Genomic DNA, 20,600 nt, shown 5'->3' with positions numbered 1-20,600 from the left:
AGTAATTTTGCAGTTAATTGCAACTTCAAACGCGTATTAGACATTGGCTGCAACTGCGCTTCTTCAACATATTTCCCACTGTGATCTACAGCATTTCTACTTTCATGAAGCATTACCTGAAACCCAGCAATTCATGGATACCGCGAATGTGCATTCTTCAAAACTTGAAACTGCATGCGTATTCCATTGGCACATTTGTATGATGTTGATACTGTGGATACATAGTGGCTGGCTTCTCAAGTGTCTGTACTGCATTGTACAAAGTTGACATATGCTATGTTCAGCAAACTCACGGCCTTGTGCTTTCCCTCCTACATATTTCAGATTAGGTAGTCGAGCATTAAAACCATTCCAATTGACAACATTGAGGTCTTTATATTGTATTTTTATTAACGCTATGTATTAAAACCATAGTAGATTTTCATTTTAGCCATATACAACATACCAATTGTGACCAGTTAGTTTTCACACTCATACACAAGTGTAAACGGAATTCACATCTTGCAATTGTGCTGTGATTGCAGCCAAGTCAACTCAATACTTGATTCTCTGATGAGTTTGTGCAAAATGTTTACGGAAATGTTCTTTGGACGCATGTACAGTGTAATGCAAAGGTTTCTACTTTATATAGCACTGCGAAATGGGCATTACAAATACTCCCAGTAAATCCATTACAGCATTGTGCAGTAGGCAATACCACCACTGCACCAATACTGCTTACTGCGCATTAGAAAATAGTTGTATTGCATGTATACTACGCACTGCGCAAGAGCAAAAGTATGTAATACAATTATACTGCATGGCTGTGACATGCTTTCTATTGCTACTGAAACTAGATATCCAGGCAAATATTTACTGTAACTGTAATGCATTTTACATCCTGAGCTTCAGTGAGTGCTTATCAATGCGCAGTTAGGATTTTTGTAAAGTTCACAACCCTGGTAGACATGTATATGTACTGATATACTTATTGATATATATACATACATGTATATAGATATGTATAAATATATGTATGGATGTATATATATATATATATATATGTTCTATCAGGGTTTGTGCAGCATACTGATTACTTTGTCGTTATGGAATTTTATTGTCATCCTGCCAGTGCAGGCATTATTAAATAAAAAATTGGTCTTTTTCAAAAGATTAAAGTATATTGCATTTAGTGCATGAACTTTTGTGATAAATACACTTGTTTGCTTTGTAATTGCTCAGTTCGAATGTCATTTATTTTGTGCTAGTTTGTCAGCTTTCAAAGAGACAACATTTGATCATTGAGATATGAGCAGCGCCTTCGGCTGACCTAGTATTTTTTTTGACATAGGTTATCACACGAGGTATTTTTGACGTCAGCTCCCATAATCTGTAGCCATCCTTACCCGTTTAACCTAACATATGAGGTCGCTATTCCTCCTTTGTGTCCTACATGTGTTGCTAGACAATTGGCCTATATCCTTTTAGCAGTTGTGATATCACACCGGCTAGTCATGCCATGGCCTATGTTTCCGTTGAGACGTTACAATTACCCTCTGACTTATCAGTCAGCTGCTGTTGACTCCCACAGTAGCGATGAATGATGGAGGGGTGAGCAGTATCTAGCACATCACCCCTATTATATATGTATACCAACATGAGGGGCTTTGTTTCTCTACCTTCATGGTTCCAGCTTAACATCCGACCCTTTTTCGGTTGTTAAGCAATCGTTATTGAGGTGTCAAGGTTAGATTAACATCTTCCATGTATAGTTGGGGTGCACTGCGGGTCAGTTCACACCGGAGGAAGCAGATATAGCAGAGTAGAACAGAAACATGTTTAGTCTGGTCGGTTTCACTGTCCTCTCATTGACGGGTATGTTGAGCCACATGCATTGTTTTCCATTTCTATCAGTGCTACTATCAGACGCAAAACTTTTAACTAAATATTAATTATTAATTTATATAATTATTAATAATAATTATAATCTAATAATAATATATTATTATAATAATGTATTCAGATTAAAATCATAATAATATATTTATATTATGATACTAATATATTTATATTAATATCATAATAATATAATAGTTAATATAGTCTATTTATAAATTATAAACATAATTCATAAATTTTATTTTTACACATTCAGTATGATTGGAACAATTTAACTCTAGTTTTTCATATACGTAATTAAAATTGATGTTCTCAGTTTTCATACCATTTACGTTAAATGAAAATTTCTCGTTAAATTATTCTGAACCACTCCGCGTTAATAAATTATTTACACAAACTTTGCCTCTCATAGCTTCTCTATACAAGTAAAGTGTTCCATGTACAGAATTGGCACACAGGATTTTTTTCTATTAATCCGAAAGATAATCCCAAATGGCCCGGTCAATGTTCATCATTTTCAAAATTGAAAAAAAACTTCATATTTCTGCTTTACCTTTAATGCTGTTGCTGGAATTGTTAACATAGCTAACATGGTTAACAACTAACATGGTTCACATAGCTAACATGGTTAACTTAATTAAAATGGTTAACAGTTAGCACAGTTAACATAGCTAACTTGGTTAATATAGCCAAAGTAGTTAACATAGCTAGCAGGGTTAACATGGTTAACATAGCTGACATAATTAACATATATAACATGATTAACTTAGTCGACATAGTCAACATTGTTATGGTATAACGTTATGATATATATCAATTAACTCCGGTTTTTGCAGACAAAATTTGGTTTTTATAGGTAAAAATTGTAATTCAAATAATATACTTACGTTATGTTATTATTTGATTGGAAAAAATGTTATTGTTTATTTTCGTGAAATCGTTGAAAAGATTTTGCAAAGCAAAATACAGATTAAAATTTGACTACATGTATGTAAATTTATTATATTGAATAACAATATACTTATTATATTGTTATTCAATTTATTATAACATTGTATATACGCATATAATATGTTATTATATGCATATATACAAACATACGCATATAATAACATATTTATTATATGCATATGTTATTGTGTCATCATTATTTCCATGGATAGCTGCTGAACAAGAAGTAAAACTTCATTTGCATTAAGCAAGTGAGGGTTGTTTTAAAATTGAATTGTTGAGCTCACAACTTAGACTGTGGATTTGATCTTACATTTTTCAGATGGCTGGTCATGTTGATTGTTTTCATACTTGAACGTTTTCAACTTACCCATTTGCTTTGTGTTGTTAGTGTTAGGTGTTGTCTGCCCTTGTTCGCCTGACAAGCTTTCTTCAACATTATTGGAAAACAAAATTGTGGAAGATAATTTTTTGCTTTCAGCTCTGTGTGCTGCCGGGCAGCAAACAGTAATTAAGGTCAATCCAACATTACCGACAACTCCAAAAAGTTTGAGAAAGATAACGCAACCAGCAATTGGTCACAACTCTAGCATCTGTTACAAGTACGTCGGTTGTTTCGACACCTACTTTCCCTTCGATAACACGGGTGGAGTCCTGCCTAACCCAATTGAGAGAGTGGGCACAGTCTTTCTTCTCTACACTCCTGACAGCAAGACTGTTGGTATGTGCCTTTATCGAATACTACTAATATATTTTTGAAACAAAATATAAAAAATCCCAACTATCAACCATCAGCAACTACAACATTTTACTTTTGTGGCAGTGTACACACTTGTTGTTCCGAGTTAAAAACAGCAAGTATATCGCGTGAAGAGTTGACAGCCTGGCCCCAGAGAACAATTCAGATTCTGATAACTCCATGTGTGTGAACATTCTTAAATTAGGTAGAGGAAATCTTATCGACGAGTTTTTATATATATTATATATATTAAATATGTATAAGCACTAGCTGTGCTTCCCAACATTGCCCAGGTATTAAAAATCAGCTTATAAACAATGAGAAGTAATGAGATTTGCCTGCCACTTGCCATTATCCTGGCACATTGCCAATGGAAAATTTGAGTACACTTAATAATGAGAGTTACCAGCTTCTTGTGACGTTATGCTATGACCCTGAGTAGTACGCAAAGCCGTTGGGCATTTGCTCCCATATAGCAGCATATATCAATCAGCTAATGAACAAATCAATCTTTGTGGCCTAATTGGTACGGTGCTGGATTTGTGAATGGGAGGCTCTGAGATCAAATCTTCTTCTGTACGGATTCTTCATTCCAAGCTTTTGATAGCTATAACCAGAATGCAGACAGACATATCTACATACACACATACTTTGAAAAATACATATATCGATTATTCATTCACTCGACAATCTTTATTAATAAATCCTGCTTTTCATTGTGGATTAGTTCCTGTAAACGTCATGCCTTTCATATTTTTCTGCCGATTTCATCTAAACTTCACACGCACATGCTCCGTGCCTTCCGTCAGGTTGTTAAAATATGTGGTTTTAAAACTCAATCTGGTTCCTGAAAACCAGCCTCCTACGAGCTATCTGATTGAAGAAAAATCCCAAGCATCGCCAGGGTTTTTTGCTATTAATTCCTAAAAGATAATTAAATTCTAGTAAAGTGTTGGCTTTTAAAAGCACTTTAAAGTTTTTCTGACCTCTTCAGTCTTCTATATCATCAGAATTATTATGAATTTTACAATTATATTAGGATTTGTGCAATTATATTAGGATTCTCACAGTTGTATTAGGATTTTTACAATTGTATTAGGATTTTTACAATTATGTTTGAATTTTTTTCAATTATATTATGTTTTTACAATTGTATTATGACTTTTACAATTATGTTATAATTTTTAAGAAGCTTTTTGTAGCGTATGCATTTCTTTTATATGTGAATAAATAAAGCTTTACTATCAGTCAGGCGACACATAAACGCTTCTAAATAATAGAGTTGTCTTCTCTTTAATTGTATGAACACTTCCCTGAGCTATTCTCCAGACTAGTAAAACCTTCTCTAAGATGTTTTGTGTATTTTTTCATTTCTTCCTCACGCGGTAATCATCAAGTGCTTGTATATTGAATCTGAGTTCTACTTCAAAACCTCTGCTTGACCGAAATACTTCAAAGTGTTCAAGCCAAGAGTAACTGTCTTAAACCATGTAACCTTTGGCGTAACTATGGGTCTTAAATATGACCCATGAACATCTGGTAGTTTACACACAGCTGACAATCTCTTGACGCTAGTTATAGATAAGCAGATGTTAACTTTATTTGCATTATGTGCATAGAAGTAATGACAAAAAAGGTTACTTTGAATTTACTCGCTGATGCAAGATCAGAGCTACTATAGCCATTGCATCACATACAGCTCTCAGAATAGCTAACTAAAGTATGTCAAGGTTACAGATGAGTACCACGTTTATATGATGGACAAAAATATTAATCCCGCTGATTACAACTTGGTCTAGAAAATTTCATTATGATCAAAGTTTGGATCTCAGTGAAAACATGTTTTATATTCTCCTTTATTGACAATAACTTCATTTCAAACAGAAAAGTTGGTCAAATTATAGATATTAAGATATTAACTTTATCTACACAGGTCAATGCCTTTTAAAGCTAATAAGACTTTGAGACAAAAACAAAAAATAGTAAAGTAAATTATGTGTACTGAAAAAAACCGTTCTTTTTACATTATCTTACTCCATAATATAAAGTGGCAAGATGTTGGTGTCTGGTATAAGGTGTAGTCATAGATATATAAACCTCATTAATCTATGGGTGTAGTGGATTTTCTCGAGAAGTAGAAATGTAATTGATGGTCAGGCAGATTGGAGATACAATTTGAGTATTTATAGCTAATATTTTAACATATGTAGTTTTATTTTTATGTTATTATATTAATATAATACATTCAAACAAATATATTTAACAGCGATTATCTGAAAATACATTTATCTCCTCAGCATTAAGGATATTTAGACCCTGGTCATAACTGTCCATACCAGGGTAGCATAACTCTAAGGTTGACAAGTTGTTCTTTTGTGCTTCGATGTAAAAATTTACTCCTGGTAAAAATTAGCATCATATTTGTCACTCATTTTAGTTTCTGTCATTATTAGATTTGCTAGTTGACTTCATATGTTAAGGCGCTTTCAAACACTCTTCATGTAGCTGGTACATGCCTGGCATTGGAACTCTAATCTCGACCTCTAACAATTGTAGAAGTATTATGGTAGTTTTTGCAATGATTGGGTTACACAGAGGTGCCTGAGAATTTAGTCATTGAGTCTTTGCTAATAGTCTACAGTTAGGCAAAGTTAATCTATTCCGACAATCGCTTCGTATTTTCAAACTGTAGCATGCTGTGGCAAATATTCTTATTGTGTTTTGTCTGATTCATTTCGAAGCTTAAAAATTGCGATTAATGCTTAGAGTAATTCAAACAAATATATTATAAAAAAACGATATAAAAAAATTTATATTTTAAAGTATATATGAAAGCTTTATTAATAATGAACTAACTAGTAACAAAAGTTTGTATGATAAATAATATATCATTTACATTGTACATTATATATATATATCATTAATTATAAATTATACAAATATAATTGTAAATTAGATATATTCATTAAAAATTCAAAATATATAATTAACAACATAAATCATATATCATTAATTATAAATTAATAATAATTTACGTTGTTAATTATATATTTTGAATTTTTAATGAATATATCTAATTTACAATTATATTTGTATAATTAATTTACCTTACAAACACAGGAATGTAAGTGTAGGTTTAGCAACATGTAAGTTTAGAGTTAGACTAAGTGATAGGAACACATGGTATAACTTACTTTAACTTACATTATTTAAACTTGCCAGAATTTATATGTCTTTTTAACATTTTATTTTATTGTTACCATGAAGACTCAGCAATGTGTAAGATTGAAGGTAGGATGAATGAGGAAAATATGTGACTTAGCTTACTCTTTATACTAGGCATAGTTTAAATTTACTTAATTTGTTGATTTTGTTGTCTTTTTTCATTGTATTTTAATTTAATGACGTATCATCTTTCGTATTGCCAACAATTGTGGTGATCATAGCAGATTTTTTCAAGATGCCAAGATACTGTTAGATACTTGAAACTTCACGTATGTTTTAAGGCTGCATAGAAAATAATACAAAATGAAAACAGCATGGATAAAAAACAAGACACTTGTTTGCTAACAATTTTCGTCCTACAAAATAAGTTGCAAAATTCGGTGGTGATTTTGCGCTTCTAAGTTCATAGGACCAATAAAATTGCATTATCGTGCAATTATGCATTTTGATAGGTTAATCTGTTTTCTACTTAATCCCATCCCATATGTCTGCTCATGAAGTGAGATGGAAAGTTGGATTTTGTTTGTAGATGTGTTTCTGGAAGTTTATTGGTTTTCAAAAGTCGAAAAATTGTGGTCTACTTTAAAATTGTTTTTTTGTCCAAATTTATGCTATTACTTATGGTGTGTTTTAGGCCAGCAACTTGACTACAAGGATCGGGGAGTGTCTATAGGTAAGACAAGCTTCAACCCTCTCTATCCAACCAAGTTTGTCATCCACGGTTTTAGTCAAAATGAGAAGGAGTTGTGGCTGCACCAGATGAAGGATGCTCTCTTGACTACCGTAAGCCCTCTTTAAAGCTACCTTGTTTATGTCCTCAAACTATAGAAAGAAAATCTTTTTTTAAACTGATATCATTTTTGGGTTTATCATGCCGACCCACTAGATCAGGGATTACTAGGTAACGCCAGGAATGGTTGTCTGTAAAGACCCACATTAAGTCAACTTCTCTGCTTTTACAACTTGCGATATTTTATAAAAATGTACAAATTTTTACATGAATTGCTAATAACTAGCAAAATACATACAAAAATTAAAAAAATTTTAGCAGTGAAAAGCTAAAACTCAAGATAAAAGTTAGAAAGGGATGATGCTATCACCTGCTACCACCTGCTACCACCTGCTACCACCTGCTACCACCTGCTACCACCTGTCAAATTTTAAATCTGACAATTATACTTGAAAGAGTTTTACAAAAACTAAAAAGATGCACTGCTCTGATTGATTAAATTGCAAACATATAGCTGAATTTTTGTAATACTGTTTTAATTGATTTAAGATCAGAAGTAAGTGGTTTTTGCCAGCATTGGTAATATAGGCATAGACCCACTCAAATTTTTGACATGCCACAGTCAAGGAAAGCGTGGGTAAGCCTCAACTATAAATAGCCAACAAGTATAGCTTAAGGTGATGGAGGAAAGAACAACAGAAGCTTTTTCAAAGTGGACACAACTTCACCCAAGTCTGTATTAATTTTCTGATTTTTGTAAAACACCTCTTACAAAGATTTTGTTGAGAGCTATTTGAAAAAATTCTGCAGGGATGTAGGTGCCATCAATATAGTTTACTGAAATTATACGTTATTTGCTCAGACTAGATGAATTTATGTTATTAGCATATACCATATCCTGTTGTCTTTATTACAGGGTCCTCTAAATGTAATCATAGTAGGCTGGGGCGAAGGGGCTTCCATTCCTGACTACCCCAAAGCTGTTGCAAACACGAGATTAGTGGCTAGGCAGATCAAATTGCTCATAGACCTGCTCGTGAAAAAGGGCCTTAATCTTGACAACGTGCACCTTATTGGTCACTCCCTCGGAGCTCATATCTCCGGTTATGTCGGGGCTGCCTACCGTGGAAGAGTTGGCCGAATATCTGGTGAGTAGGTATTTACATTTTTGCAAATAAAGTTGCCATGTTCATCATTATTAAATTGAGTTAAACACCTTGTTTACATGGCGAAAAGTAGGTAGATCATGGCTGGCTGAGCTAGTTGATATGATGGTAGAATTGACACGCCTCCCTTGGTCAAAGTACTTGAAGTCACTCTCTTTCAGTAGGTATATCACTTGAAGTAAAAACTTGCTCATAATGAAAATGCTTGAAGTGATATTCTTCCAGCAGTAAAAATACTTCATTCAATATTCCTCTACTGGTTAAAAACTTCAAGTAACATTTTTCAATATTGAAAATACTTGATCTGGCACTTTTCTAGTGGCATAAGTACTTTGAAGTAATATACCTACAACAATGAAATACCCCAAGTGATACATATATAATAGTAAAGGTACTAATTTTATTGATTTAATTAGAAATGAGAATTTTCAATAAATCTTATTTTAGTATGAAGCAAATCCTTCTAAGTTTTCTGTTTTTGGCTAAAAGTTATGCTAATACATTTTGTTAATTTAGGTAACTGTAACTCAAATTAATACACTTTTGATATAGTTGTAATATAGAAGTGGTGTTGTTTGTATGATTTGTTATAACTAAAATTCAACCACAAAAAAATCAAAGGTTGCTTATTTATATCACAGGCTTCAGTTGATATTCTGCAGTGTCAGCAGTGGTGGCCAAGTGGTCTAGAATGCCTGTTTTGTAAACAACAGGTTGGAGTTTAATTCCCATAAAAAGGCCACTGGTGGTAACAGCAATGAAGTTTATTTTTAAATTATTTTTTGCAACTGGGCATGTCTCCAGTCATTGATGTTCTTTTGTCAATGGACTCGGACATGTCCAGCTAAGATCCCAGAGCAAATGTTTGTAAAACGGTGCTATTTAAAAATCACTCCTAGCTTTGCATGCAGTAAACTAAGACTCATCTAAAGACTCAATCTAAGACTCAACTAAACTAAACCTTGCTCAATATTCAAGGGATTGACCACAACTATTAACATCATGGTGTGACGCGAGAAATCAGTCAAGAAATTGAAACAAGCTAAACTAATACTGTTGTGGGGCAGACAACTATATTTTTCAAAATTTCTACATAATAGAAATGCTCTGGAAGCACTAGCCAATATAAAATATTTTCGCATTCAAACAGTTTAGATTTTGTCATTTGGAGGCTCGGTAGCTGTCTGTTAATTACTCCTGGCAGCAAAGTATTATCATAGCAGTATGATGAAGGCACAGTACTGCTTGTTGTTATCTTCTCATGCTAGCCTTGCAAAGCTACGGCATTGTTGGTTTCCATGGCAACGTAATGTTATAGTGGTCAGCAGAATCACTAGTTTGAATTCCTTGAGTATATAAATTTAAGAGAAAACAATACAAAGCGGGAGTTTTTCATAGTTGTGCTTGCAAAAAACTACTAAACTTGATACCAGGCACCAATACCCTGCCAATTTATATTATAGAACAACATTAGGCAAAAAGAGCTATTCCTTTCAATAAACATAATTTACTTTACAATTTTGTCTTTCTGTTTTCTGTCTAATGGTCTAATTTGCTTTAAAGAACTTGCACAAAATTTTCAATAAAATTTATTAGAAAGTATTGGTATTTTTTATTATTAGTGATTGTTTTTGATGTTTGAGGTGATCTGATCGCCGAAATGCTTCAATATCGATAAAACCTCATCGGAATTTAAACACTCAGATCAAACGAAAGTGCGATTATAACGTCTATAATTACAAAGAGATCGACAGAGTAGAGACGCATCACACTGCAATTTGAACACAATAACTGATATCAACTATAGCAACTATAATAGCTAGTGACGTCACTTTGCACGAATTTTCTTCCTAGCATTTTAATCGTGATCTGGTTTTATCAATTTTAATTGTCAAACATTCTGGCAGTCAGACCACCTCTAACATTAAAAACAATTGCAAGGAGTAGAAAAATACCAATGCTTTCTAATAAAATCTACAAAAACTTTTCTGCAAGTTCATCTGTAAATGGCACAGACCAGTGTAAATAAATTTAATATCTGTCTGTCTAGTTTGCTATATTTCAATACGATCCATTGAGCCCACTGTAGACACGCTTGTGTAATTAAAGGTCTCGACCCAGCTGGACCATTCTATGAGGGAAAGGATGACCGAGTGAGGCTAAACCCCAGGAATGCTAAGTTTGTCGATGTAACACACAGCAACGGAAAACCCCTCACTAGTGGTGGTGCCGGCTTGTTCGCTCCCTCGGGCCATGTGGACTTCTACCCTAATGGTGGTCAGAGCCAACCTGGCTGTCCACCCCTTATCAGCTCTGTACTTGGTGATCTTCTCGGATTCAACGCTAAAGGTGCTGACACTGTTTCTTACTTCATTACAGTTTTGCTGACATGTCCTTTTATGCTTTTTCGATTAGTAAAAAAGTTTTAATTTGCAAATGTTCAAATTATGGCAGTTACTGAAAACTTCTCATGTAGTATAGCAGCAACCATCCTTTTCATTGGACAACCAGGTCAGAACTTTCTTCAACTTGTCAAGTTTAAATTTAGTGCTGTCAGAGCACTAAAAATTTCAAAACAGTCATCTAAAGAGCAGTAGCCAATTTTAAGGCTGAGGAAAGTGAGAGCTTTACTGAAAAAGGTGAAAATTTACATTTTTTTCACATTGTCAAGTTTTAATTCGGCTTTGTACTTGCTGTAAACTTTGCTGTTGGCCACCATAGCATAGTTCATAATTGTTGATTTAAAGATGATCTTACACAAAAACTTAATAAATTTTATCAGGAAGTATGGGTATTTTCCTATCATATGCGATTGTTTTTTATGTTTGAGGGGATCTGAGTGCCAGGGTGTTTCAAGTCTAAAATCCAAAAACCTAGATCTGGGTAAAATGCTCAAATCAGATGAAAGGGTGATTATGACGTGTATACTTGCAAAGAGATCGACCTGTGATCATTTTTATGTTGCTTTTTCTAATAACCAGTGTTATTATTCACCATTCTGATAGTCATAGAAAACATTTGCTAATTCTATTACATTACAATTGGCTGAAACAATCGATTTTTTTGGACAAAAACAATGCAGAAAATCTTGACATATAAAATGCTTAGGAATTCTTCAACATCAACTTTCTTGTCATTGTAACTCTCCACAGCTGCAGATTAAAATGTGAATCTAGTGAAAGCCAGTGTTTTTACTAACCTTGCTAAAGATGAACTTACACAAGTTTTTTGTAGATTTAACCAGAAAGTATCAGCATTTTTCTTTGATTTCCAGTGTTTTTGTTTAAAGTGATCTCACTGCCAAGATGTTTCAAAATTAAAATCGATAAAACTTGATCATGAGTAAAACATTTAGATCAAATGAAAGTGTGATTATGACGTTTATAGTGGCAAAGAGACCGACAGAATAGAGACACGTAACGCTGCAACTTGAACATAATAGCTAATATTAACTATAGCATTGATGGCAGCTATTGATGTCATTCCGAACGAATTTTTCTTCTGATTCTTTCTTTAGTTGATTTTGACCTTCAAACATCCTAGCAATCAGATCACCTCAAACATAAAAAACAATCGCAAATTATAGAAAAATACTGATACTTTCTGATAAAATCTATTAAAATTTTGAATCTACTAAAGTTTTGGTGTAAGTTCACCTTTAACCAGCATTTATGGTCGTGGCTCGGATGAATAGAGGTACAAGCAGATCAATATTGTTATATTGATTAGCAGAGCGCAACTATTTAATTCTGTTGGATAAGATTAGCGATGACTTTATTTGATGACCTTGCATCTCTGTCCTTCAGATTATGTAATTATAACTATTTCCCTTGACGATTGTTTAACGGTTGTAAACTGAGCTTTTACATATTGGCGATTTCATTTATGTGGTGTCAGCTGTCAGGGTATCAGCTGTCAGCTGTCAAGGTGTCAGCTGTCAACTGTCAGGGTGTCAGCTGTCCAGGTGTCAGCTGTCAGGGTGTCAGCTGTCAACTCTCTACATAAAACTTTCTTGTATTTTTGAGACCTGCATTGTATGCTAACATGCGGAGTAAAATTTCTTATTGAAATTTAATTTACTCAATTCAGAATCGTTCCATATCTGTTAATGGTTAGTGCAGATAGTTACATATAAAAATGAAACTGATGTATCATGTGAGAAAGAAAAATAAAAATAATAAATAAAAGAAATAATAAAAAAATTGTAAGTTTCTTAGTCTTGGAAGCAAGCAAATGGAGGCATAGATTGTCATTTCTGGTCATCGCATTTCTTTCAATAAGAATTTAGTCAACACTTGGTAAGTTATCACATAATGATTAAAAGATAGCCTCTGTTTCTTTTGATATATCTAACATTTAGCAAGCGCCCCAAATTAAGCTTCACGAACACGAGAAGGAAATTTTTGACGAATATTTGCAGCCTGTTCCAAGTGCTTAGAAATCAACAAGAAATTATGATTGCATCTCTGACTAGTAGAGCAAGTGTCTGAATAATGAACAGCAGGGTGGGTTTCAAAGCTCAAAAGGGCTCCTGGCAGCAGCCTCTCACCTTAAATTGGCTTCTCTGCCGATTCAGCTAATGCTTATTAGTATGTACTCTGAAAAGCAGTTATAATCTAAATACTTCAACACTGCTGTCGGTTTGAACTTTCAATGACCCTAGATAAATGTCTCTATGGCACATCTTATCATTAGTATTTATAGAATGTCTAGTTTCACTGATTAACTCTTAGTTGTCTCCACTCATCACACAGCATCTTCTGTCATCCCCTATCCATTCAGATGTTGATGATACTCTGAGGTTGTTTTGTCTCTGACCACCTCAGGAATAGCTATACAAGTCTTGAGGTCAGAATCGTTTTTCATTTTCATCTGTCAGATCTTTGTTGATATTTATTGGTTGGGGGTCTCTCAACTGATTCAAAGTTTCGATCACTTTCATAGTAATTATTTGGATGAATTTTGGTGTTTAACAGTTCTTTTAATATCATAATAGAACCTTGGCAGTCGAGTGGGCTGTGAGAGATAGTCAGGTATGCCATTAAAGCAAGCGGATAACTATCTCCTCAATTATTCTGAACCTTTTCACTACAGCCAATCAGTTCATGTGTTAGAGTGCTGAGTTACCAAGCTGAAAGTTTTGAGTTCAAATCCCCTACAATCCAATCTTTTTTTCCAACCTTCATTCGTGGCTTCGACTCACAGGCTTTGTTCTTGTTGTGGTAAAGATTATTCTTCATACCATTACAGTTCAGTGCGCTGTCAGACATCACCAGGTGTAACAGCTAAATGTAGAACTACATGTAGCTGAAAGCCTGGCGCTGCCCGGTTAATAAAAAGTCTTTGAACAGAAAATTATTTTTGTTTAACATATACAACATTTACCATTCTAACTTTTAAACTTCATGACATAAGAAAAGTGTTTTGTGGGCTTCAAGTCAATTAAGAGAAAAAACAAAACAACTGTAAAAGTGTTTAAATGTGAAATAAATAGCAATTAATGGCTAGATAAAGTGTGTTACAATAAAATTTCAATGGAAAATGATTTGATACAGATACAATTGATACGAGCTGATAAAACACAATAAAAATTATGAATGTGTTAAATTAATAATAAGAATGAACACATTAAAGTGTGCATAAAAAAGGTTACCATAACAGCAGAAGGTCGTTGCATTCAGTTCTGATAGTCTATACCGGTACCTCTCGGTACCTCTCGGTACTGGTACAAATGTATAGCAGTGAAGCGGATGAAGGTACTTTGTCTGACCGAACGTGAAAAGTTTTCAGCTTTTACTGTTTTAGTGAATGCCTTAGGAATAATCGGAAATAGACGACGTCGAGAAATTTGAAATTGAAAAAATAAATAATGGGAAAATAGAAGCTTTTAAATAACTTCTAAAAAAACAAATGCAAAAGGTAATGATAATTAATATTAAAAAGGGCATATTTAGCATTGCAAGCGCAATAAGAATTGTAATAATTATGAGATGATTATAATGATTATAATGAGAATGATTAGAACTGCTCAACCTTGTAGTTAAGCTCGCATGTTAGTCGACTTGTGATTTGAATGTCGCGAGTTACAGTTCAGTGCCAAAGAGTTTTCGTTCAAATATTTTAATAGTTATAACTGGACAAATGAATGACAAAAAACAAAAGACAAACATTGAGATATATCTATATAGATGATAGATTATTTTGATTGGCTCATTTGTTAGAGTGTTGGTCTACCATGGTAAATGTCGCTAGTTCAAATCTCGAATGATGCGATCTTTTATCCCAATCTCTAACCGTGGTTTCGGACAGAAAAAAGAATGGATAGAATTATGAGAAGAACTCATTGTAGTAAATATTGGCAATGACTAATGTGTTCTTGGTTTTTTTTTACGGTTTATATTTAGGATATTCCTGAACTTTTACCATAATTCTCAAACAACAATTATATTTGTTTTTCACTATTAAAACAGCATAGATTATTAATTAGTTATTTATTAATGTTATTATTATAGTGTTTAAAACTAATTTGAGTGTTTGCTCACATAATTTTGACAAACTATGATACAATAGAAAGCCATGAGCTGTTTATGCTCAGCATACAAGAGAAGATAAATCTTAATTCCATGCTCTGAGTCCTTTTATGACATCTTTTAGCTTTGTGTTCCAAACAGTTTGAAAATTTACGGGCAGATCTTGAAAACCCGTGGTCTTTACATTAGTTGCAAGTTTTCTACCTGTCTGAAGTTGAGAGATAAAAACACCTCTTATGCGTTGCAGCTGGGTTGTCATTTTGATTTTTGTCCTTATATGTATTTAGCTGCTGGAAAAACCTTGTCATGCAGCCACGGGCGTTCCCATGAACTCTATATTGAATCTATACCAAATGGAAATCATTGCGGACTAATAGCCAATCCTTGCGCCTCATTGGTGAGCACCTTGCCTAACTCATTGCTAATTGGTTAGTCTCTTTAATCTTTAGAGGCCATTGGTAAGCAGGTTTTTTATGTCTTGTGTTGACTGGATAGATCTTCCTATCTGATTAGCCTGATTCTCTCAATCTATCTCTGGGTGCCTGATCAGGTCATGGTCAGAGTTGAGTCTCGCTGTCGTATTTAACCTTGAAATTAGTTTTAATTTTTGCTTGTCTCCATCATCCTCTTTCTTTTCATTTGTGCTTATTTAGCCTTTGCTTGGCCTCTTCTGTGCTCATTAGTTAAATCATTCAAGTTAGTAAGCCGACAAGCTTAAAGTTTGTAAGATATACGCATCTAAAATAACGGAGAACAGTATTGCAGTAAAACCATCACATGAGCTTGAGTTATGATAATCGCTCATTGAAGTAGCTAAAACAAATGATAACACTCAAAATTAGTAAATCTTAATTTTCTACGTACATATTTTTTCAACGTGATCAAGTTAGGAAGGATAACTCCAACTCATACAGTTGCGTATATTAAGACTAGACGAAAGCCAAGAGTAAAACAGCTAAGGCTTTTATATGCCACAAAGAAATTTTAGGCATATAAAAACCGTCTAACTTCATCATCTATATACATGTATATAAATCTCAAGGCCCGTCGCTCGGTATGTCCAGCTATATGCAGTATGTCCGTGTTTCCAGGTATAGTTATTAAAGTTTAGGAAAGAAATATCCACTTCATGCTGGATTTGATCTCAGTACCTCCCAATCACTAGGCACGATTCTTACCAATTAGGCTACACGAGATGCAACAATTTCATTAGGTGATGTGAGTCGCTATGTCGGTTAAAATATGCATAGCACTCTGCATTACCCAACATTACTAAAGCTTGCTCTCACAGCTTTTATTAGCAAGTTTAGCAATACGGATAGTAACTTACTCAAATTAGCCATTGGCAATGTGCCAGGCTAATGGTAAGTGACAGGCAACTGCATTACCTGCCATTGTTTATAAGCTGATTTTCAATACCCGTGCAACGCCGAGTATTCAACTAGTTGCTATATAAAGCTAAACTGTATAAAAACTTTATTGTTAAAAACGCTAGTTTGATAAAGAAGCACTCAATACACTAAGTGTAGAATAAATTATACTATGATATGAAGTATAAAGAATACTTGATTGTTATTCAATTGCTACAAATCTGTTTAAAAACGATATACTGTTTCTGTATATCAGACATAACAGATAACAGATACCTGTTTCAACAGATTTAGATCTGCTCTCATCAGGTGTTAACTTTATGAGTGATGAGAGCAGAATTTTATCTGTTCGAAACAAGTTTGTAGCAATTGATTAACAGCTTAGTATTTTTAATATTTTATATTATAGTATATACACGCGCGCACGCACATACCCACACATTTGATCTGCAGAGACTTTCTTGAAGATAGCGGGTGAGCTTAACCTTTGGGGCTCTTCTCTTTCTAGCTGCTGGTACTGTAATCTCATGCAGTCACAGCCGGTCCCATTACTACTTCATGGAGTCTCTGCTCCTAAACGGCTGCACTTTACTGGCACATCCCTGTTCTAGCTGGGTAAGCTCGCTACTCAGTTTCACGCTTCCTTTCCTTTCTTATGTCCGTTCCTTCTCAGATTCTGATCATAGCTATAATCGGTTTAAAGGGTCACTAGCACTAAATTTAAAAGACTTCACCAAAACGTATAGAGACGGTATTTATCTATCATTTGAGATTTTGTTGGTATTTTTACGATCTGACTGTCAGGATGTTGTAAGATTTATATTGAAAAAACTTGATCGCAGTGAAAACCCTTGAAATGACCTCAGAAGTTGCGCTTATTGTGTACAAATACTTGGCTACATTTATACGATTTCATCAGCATTGGGCACTTGTATATTTACCGAGCTTTTAGAGAAAGTAAGTTGGACAATTTCTAACCAAGTTATTTTTCAAATATTTGAAACGTCTATAGAAATGTATCTGAGGCGATATCTAAAATTTAATTCCAACAATCTTGAACAGATAAAATAAAATTGATGTCAATAGAGATGCATAATACTGCAACTTGAATGCAATAGCCGATGTCAATAACAAGAGGGACAAACAGGAAACATAACTGATGGCATCATTTTTGAAAACGTATTTTTCTTCTGAGCGCTTTAAACGCAATCATGTTTTGCTGACTTTAATATTGAAACGTCCTGGCACTCAGGTCACTTCAAACAAACAAAATCTCAAATTATAGAAAAAATATCTATACTTTCGGATAAAAAAATTTCAAAATTTTCCGATAAGTAAAATTTGACGCATTTCTTTAAATGTCAGTCATTTCATTACAAATAGTGCTAGTGATTTAAGCTTAAATTTGAAAAATCTCAAAGGGGTTGTATCTTCATGAGCATAGGCTACCTCTAGACGGTTATTACATTGCTTTGAGCAGACAACTCCTTTGAAGATTGTCATGATTCTGACTTGATTTACTGCTTGTTACTGTTATTTAATGGCTGCCAAAGCTGCATTTGCGCTAAATTTGCAGAGCTATGAAAAATAAATTGAGGTGGCTGAGATATGAAATTCCACTTTTCATGTTACTGAGAATGCGTCTACAAGCTGAGCAATGAAAGCTCAGATTAGCGTGTTTGATGTCAGGGTGAAAATTGAAAGGTAATTGACTTGCAGGAGCAGGTACTCTCTGCTCATAAGCTCTGACACGGTCTGTTCATAGACAAGAGTACAACTTAAGATAATACAGTACATTGAATAGCGGATCGAATTATTTGTATAGCCAAGATCTACCTTAGCTTTATCATTCGTGAGTGTGTCTGGCAGGAAGAATGAATGATAACCAGTCTGGCCTTGTTCTGATAGGAATATAAGGCTATTGGAAACCTCTCTGTATTCAAGTTAGGGCAGCAATCTATATCGTGTATTTGTACCTTTGTTAGTTGGTAAACCATCCTGCTTTAAATATTCTTTTTATCACAAGCGCTACATTTCATTCGTGTCATTTTAAACATCTTTACAATCATTTATTTTACACTTCTATTCATTCTCTCTCTTTTATTTTTTGATGTAATTGATTGTACATACAGTATATATAATCTTGTAGCTCTTTCTAAAACGTGCGACACGTTTTAGCGACTAGTACCCCGGCAGTCTGGTGTACCCTGAGAGATCGTCAGGTGTGATAACTAAATGTCAGTGGGTGGTTTACGGGCTGAAAGTCGGTTGTTCGGTTTCCGCATGATGCAATCTTTTTCTCTCAACCTCCAACTGCTGCCCCAAATGTACGGACAAACACGGCTCTTATTATAGTAAAAACTAGCCCCTAGGCAGTCTTGAGTTCCGTGAGAGATTGTCAGGTGTGTCTACAAAACATAGCGAAGAACTGACATAATAGCCTGAAAGTTGGGTGATTCGCACCGTTGTTAGAGTGTCAGGCTGGTGTGATTGAATCCCACATGCTGGAATCTTGTACCCATTCCTCATTCGTTGCTTCATGCAGAGAGCCAACTAGTATAATGGTAGTCTCGTGTGCCGGGAGAGAGAGAGTCAGTCGTGATAACCTTGTCTATAACTATTTTGCAATGCCATTGGGCGCTGAATTGGTGCAGTTTTTCCAGCTTAGTCTACCATTATGAAAGTCGTAAGTTTGAGTCCTGTACAATCCTTTTCTCCCAGCTCCCAGCTGTGACTAGGAACAGACAGACAGCAGACAGGGATCAAGCTTATACTACTCTTTTGAGTAAACTGAACATTTATTACTCTGCTCACTTTACACGCCCCTTTACGATGACATTCAATTGGTTACATTTTAGGAAAACTAATTCGATTGGTTACCTTTTAGAAAGACTAATTTGATTGGTTACATTTTGGGAAAACTAATTCGATTGGTTACATTTTGGGAAGACTAATTTGATTGGCTATATTTTAGGAAGACTAATTCGATTGGTTATATTTTAGGAAGACTAATTCGATTGGTTGTATTTTAGGAAGACTAATCCGATTGGTTACATTTTAGGAAGACTAATTCATTTGGTTACATTTTGAGAAGACTGATTCGATTGGTTACATTTTAGGAAGACTAAGTCGATTGGTTAAATTTTAGGAAGACTACCAGAATGGAAAATGTTCCACATGTGGAGATCATGGATGCTCCGAGCTCGGCTATCATTCAATTGAATACGCTGCTCGGGGAACCTTCTACCTTCTCACCAAAGGTAACTGAGTATATTCTCTAGAAACCCTGAGCTACTAGTAAAAACTTCCTGTATGATCTAAAGAGTGGAAAATTTTTTTGGAATTGGTTCTTCTTGTTTATCAAGGGTAAGAGACAAAACATATGCGCAAATGTTTGGTGCCTAATTTATTACATAAAGGAGATTTTTTGTGTGTCAAGGTTATGATAAAATTTCTTACCAGCTGTTCAAATATTGCCACATAGAAGTCAAATTTTGTTGTTCCACACTCATGGATATGACAGCAAGCAGTTTACTACAATGTGACTTCAATTATCGACTACCATCGCTTTAAATGGTAATTCGAAAAGCAAATATTTTAAGTTGTAACATGGTTTTTCCCATGCCAAATAATTTTAATTTGTTCCAAAACAAGAAAATGGTTTTTTATTTGACTCTGTATCTAAAATAATTCCACTATGGTGTTTGAATTTTCTTGACGTTGGCGATTTTCTAAATTAAAATGAACAAATAAGCGCGAGTTTAAAAACAATAAAAAATACATTAAAAAAAGGTATTTTATAAGGTAAGTTATTTTAAACTGCTTTATATTTCACATTTGAGCAACTTATGCTTTTGACACCACTAATATTATCATGAAGTCATGTTACGGCGTACCAGTGTACGGATAAACATTGCCGCCACCTATTATTGATAGTCCATGTTTTGCTTGACTCGTTTTAACTGTGATCAATTTTTATTGATTTTAATATTGAAACATACTGGCAAACAA

The 20,600-nt window shown here is 34.2% G+C and overlaps 1 protein-coding gene across 1 annotated transcript; it reads left to right on the top strand.

Annotated features, from left to right (window-relative positions):
• Positions 1–1,814: 1,814 nt before the first annotated feature.
• Positions 1,815–19,857, top strand: LOC137408037 (inactive pancreatic lipase-related protein 1-like). The gene is made up of 7 exons (XM_068094426.1): positions 1,815–1,854; positions 3,311–3,550; positions 7,428–7,576; positions 8,440–8,671; positions 10,799–10,984; positions 17,098–17,204; positions 19,738–19,857. Exons 1-7 carry the CDS (start codon positions 1,815–1,817, stop codon positions 19,855–19,857), a joined length of 1,074 nt encoding a protein of 357 aa, XP_067950527.1.
• The last annotated feature ends 743 nt before the right edge of the window (positions 19,858–20,600 follow it).

Source organism: Watersipora subatra, chromosome 11, assembly GCF_963576615.1.
Source record: "Watersipora subatra chromosome 11, tzWatSuba1.1, whole genome shotgun sequence".
In the NCBI taxonomy this organism is placed as follows: domain Eukaryota; kingdom Metazoa; phylum Bryozoa; class Gymnolaemata; order Cheilostomatida; family Watersiporidae; genus Watersipora; species Watersipora subatra.
The sequence above is the reverse complement of the archived record's forward strand: the minus strand, read 5'-3'. Positions and strand labels throughout refer to the sequence as shown.

What these genes read in the sequence shown, in the direction of transcription:
- LOC137408037 (XM_068094426.1), top strand. Translation starts at nt 1,815, where the DNA reads ATGTTTAGTCTGGTCGGTTTCACTGTCCTCTCATTGACGG. An exon ending in CACTGTCCTCTCATTGACGG is followed by an intron (nt 1,855 to 3,310) that starts GTATGTTGAGCC and finishes TTTTGCTTTCAG; the next exon opens with CTCTGTGTGCTGCCGGGCAG. An exon ending in AGGATGCTCTCTTGACTACC is followed by an intron (nt 7,577 to 8,439) that starts GTAAGCCCTCTT and finishes TCTTTATTACAG; the next exon opens with GGTCCTCTAAATGTAATCAT.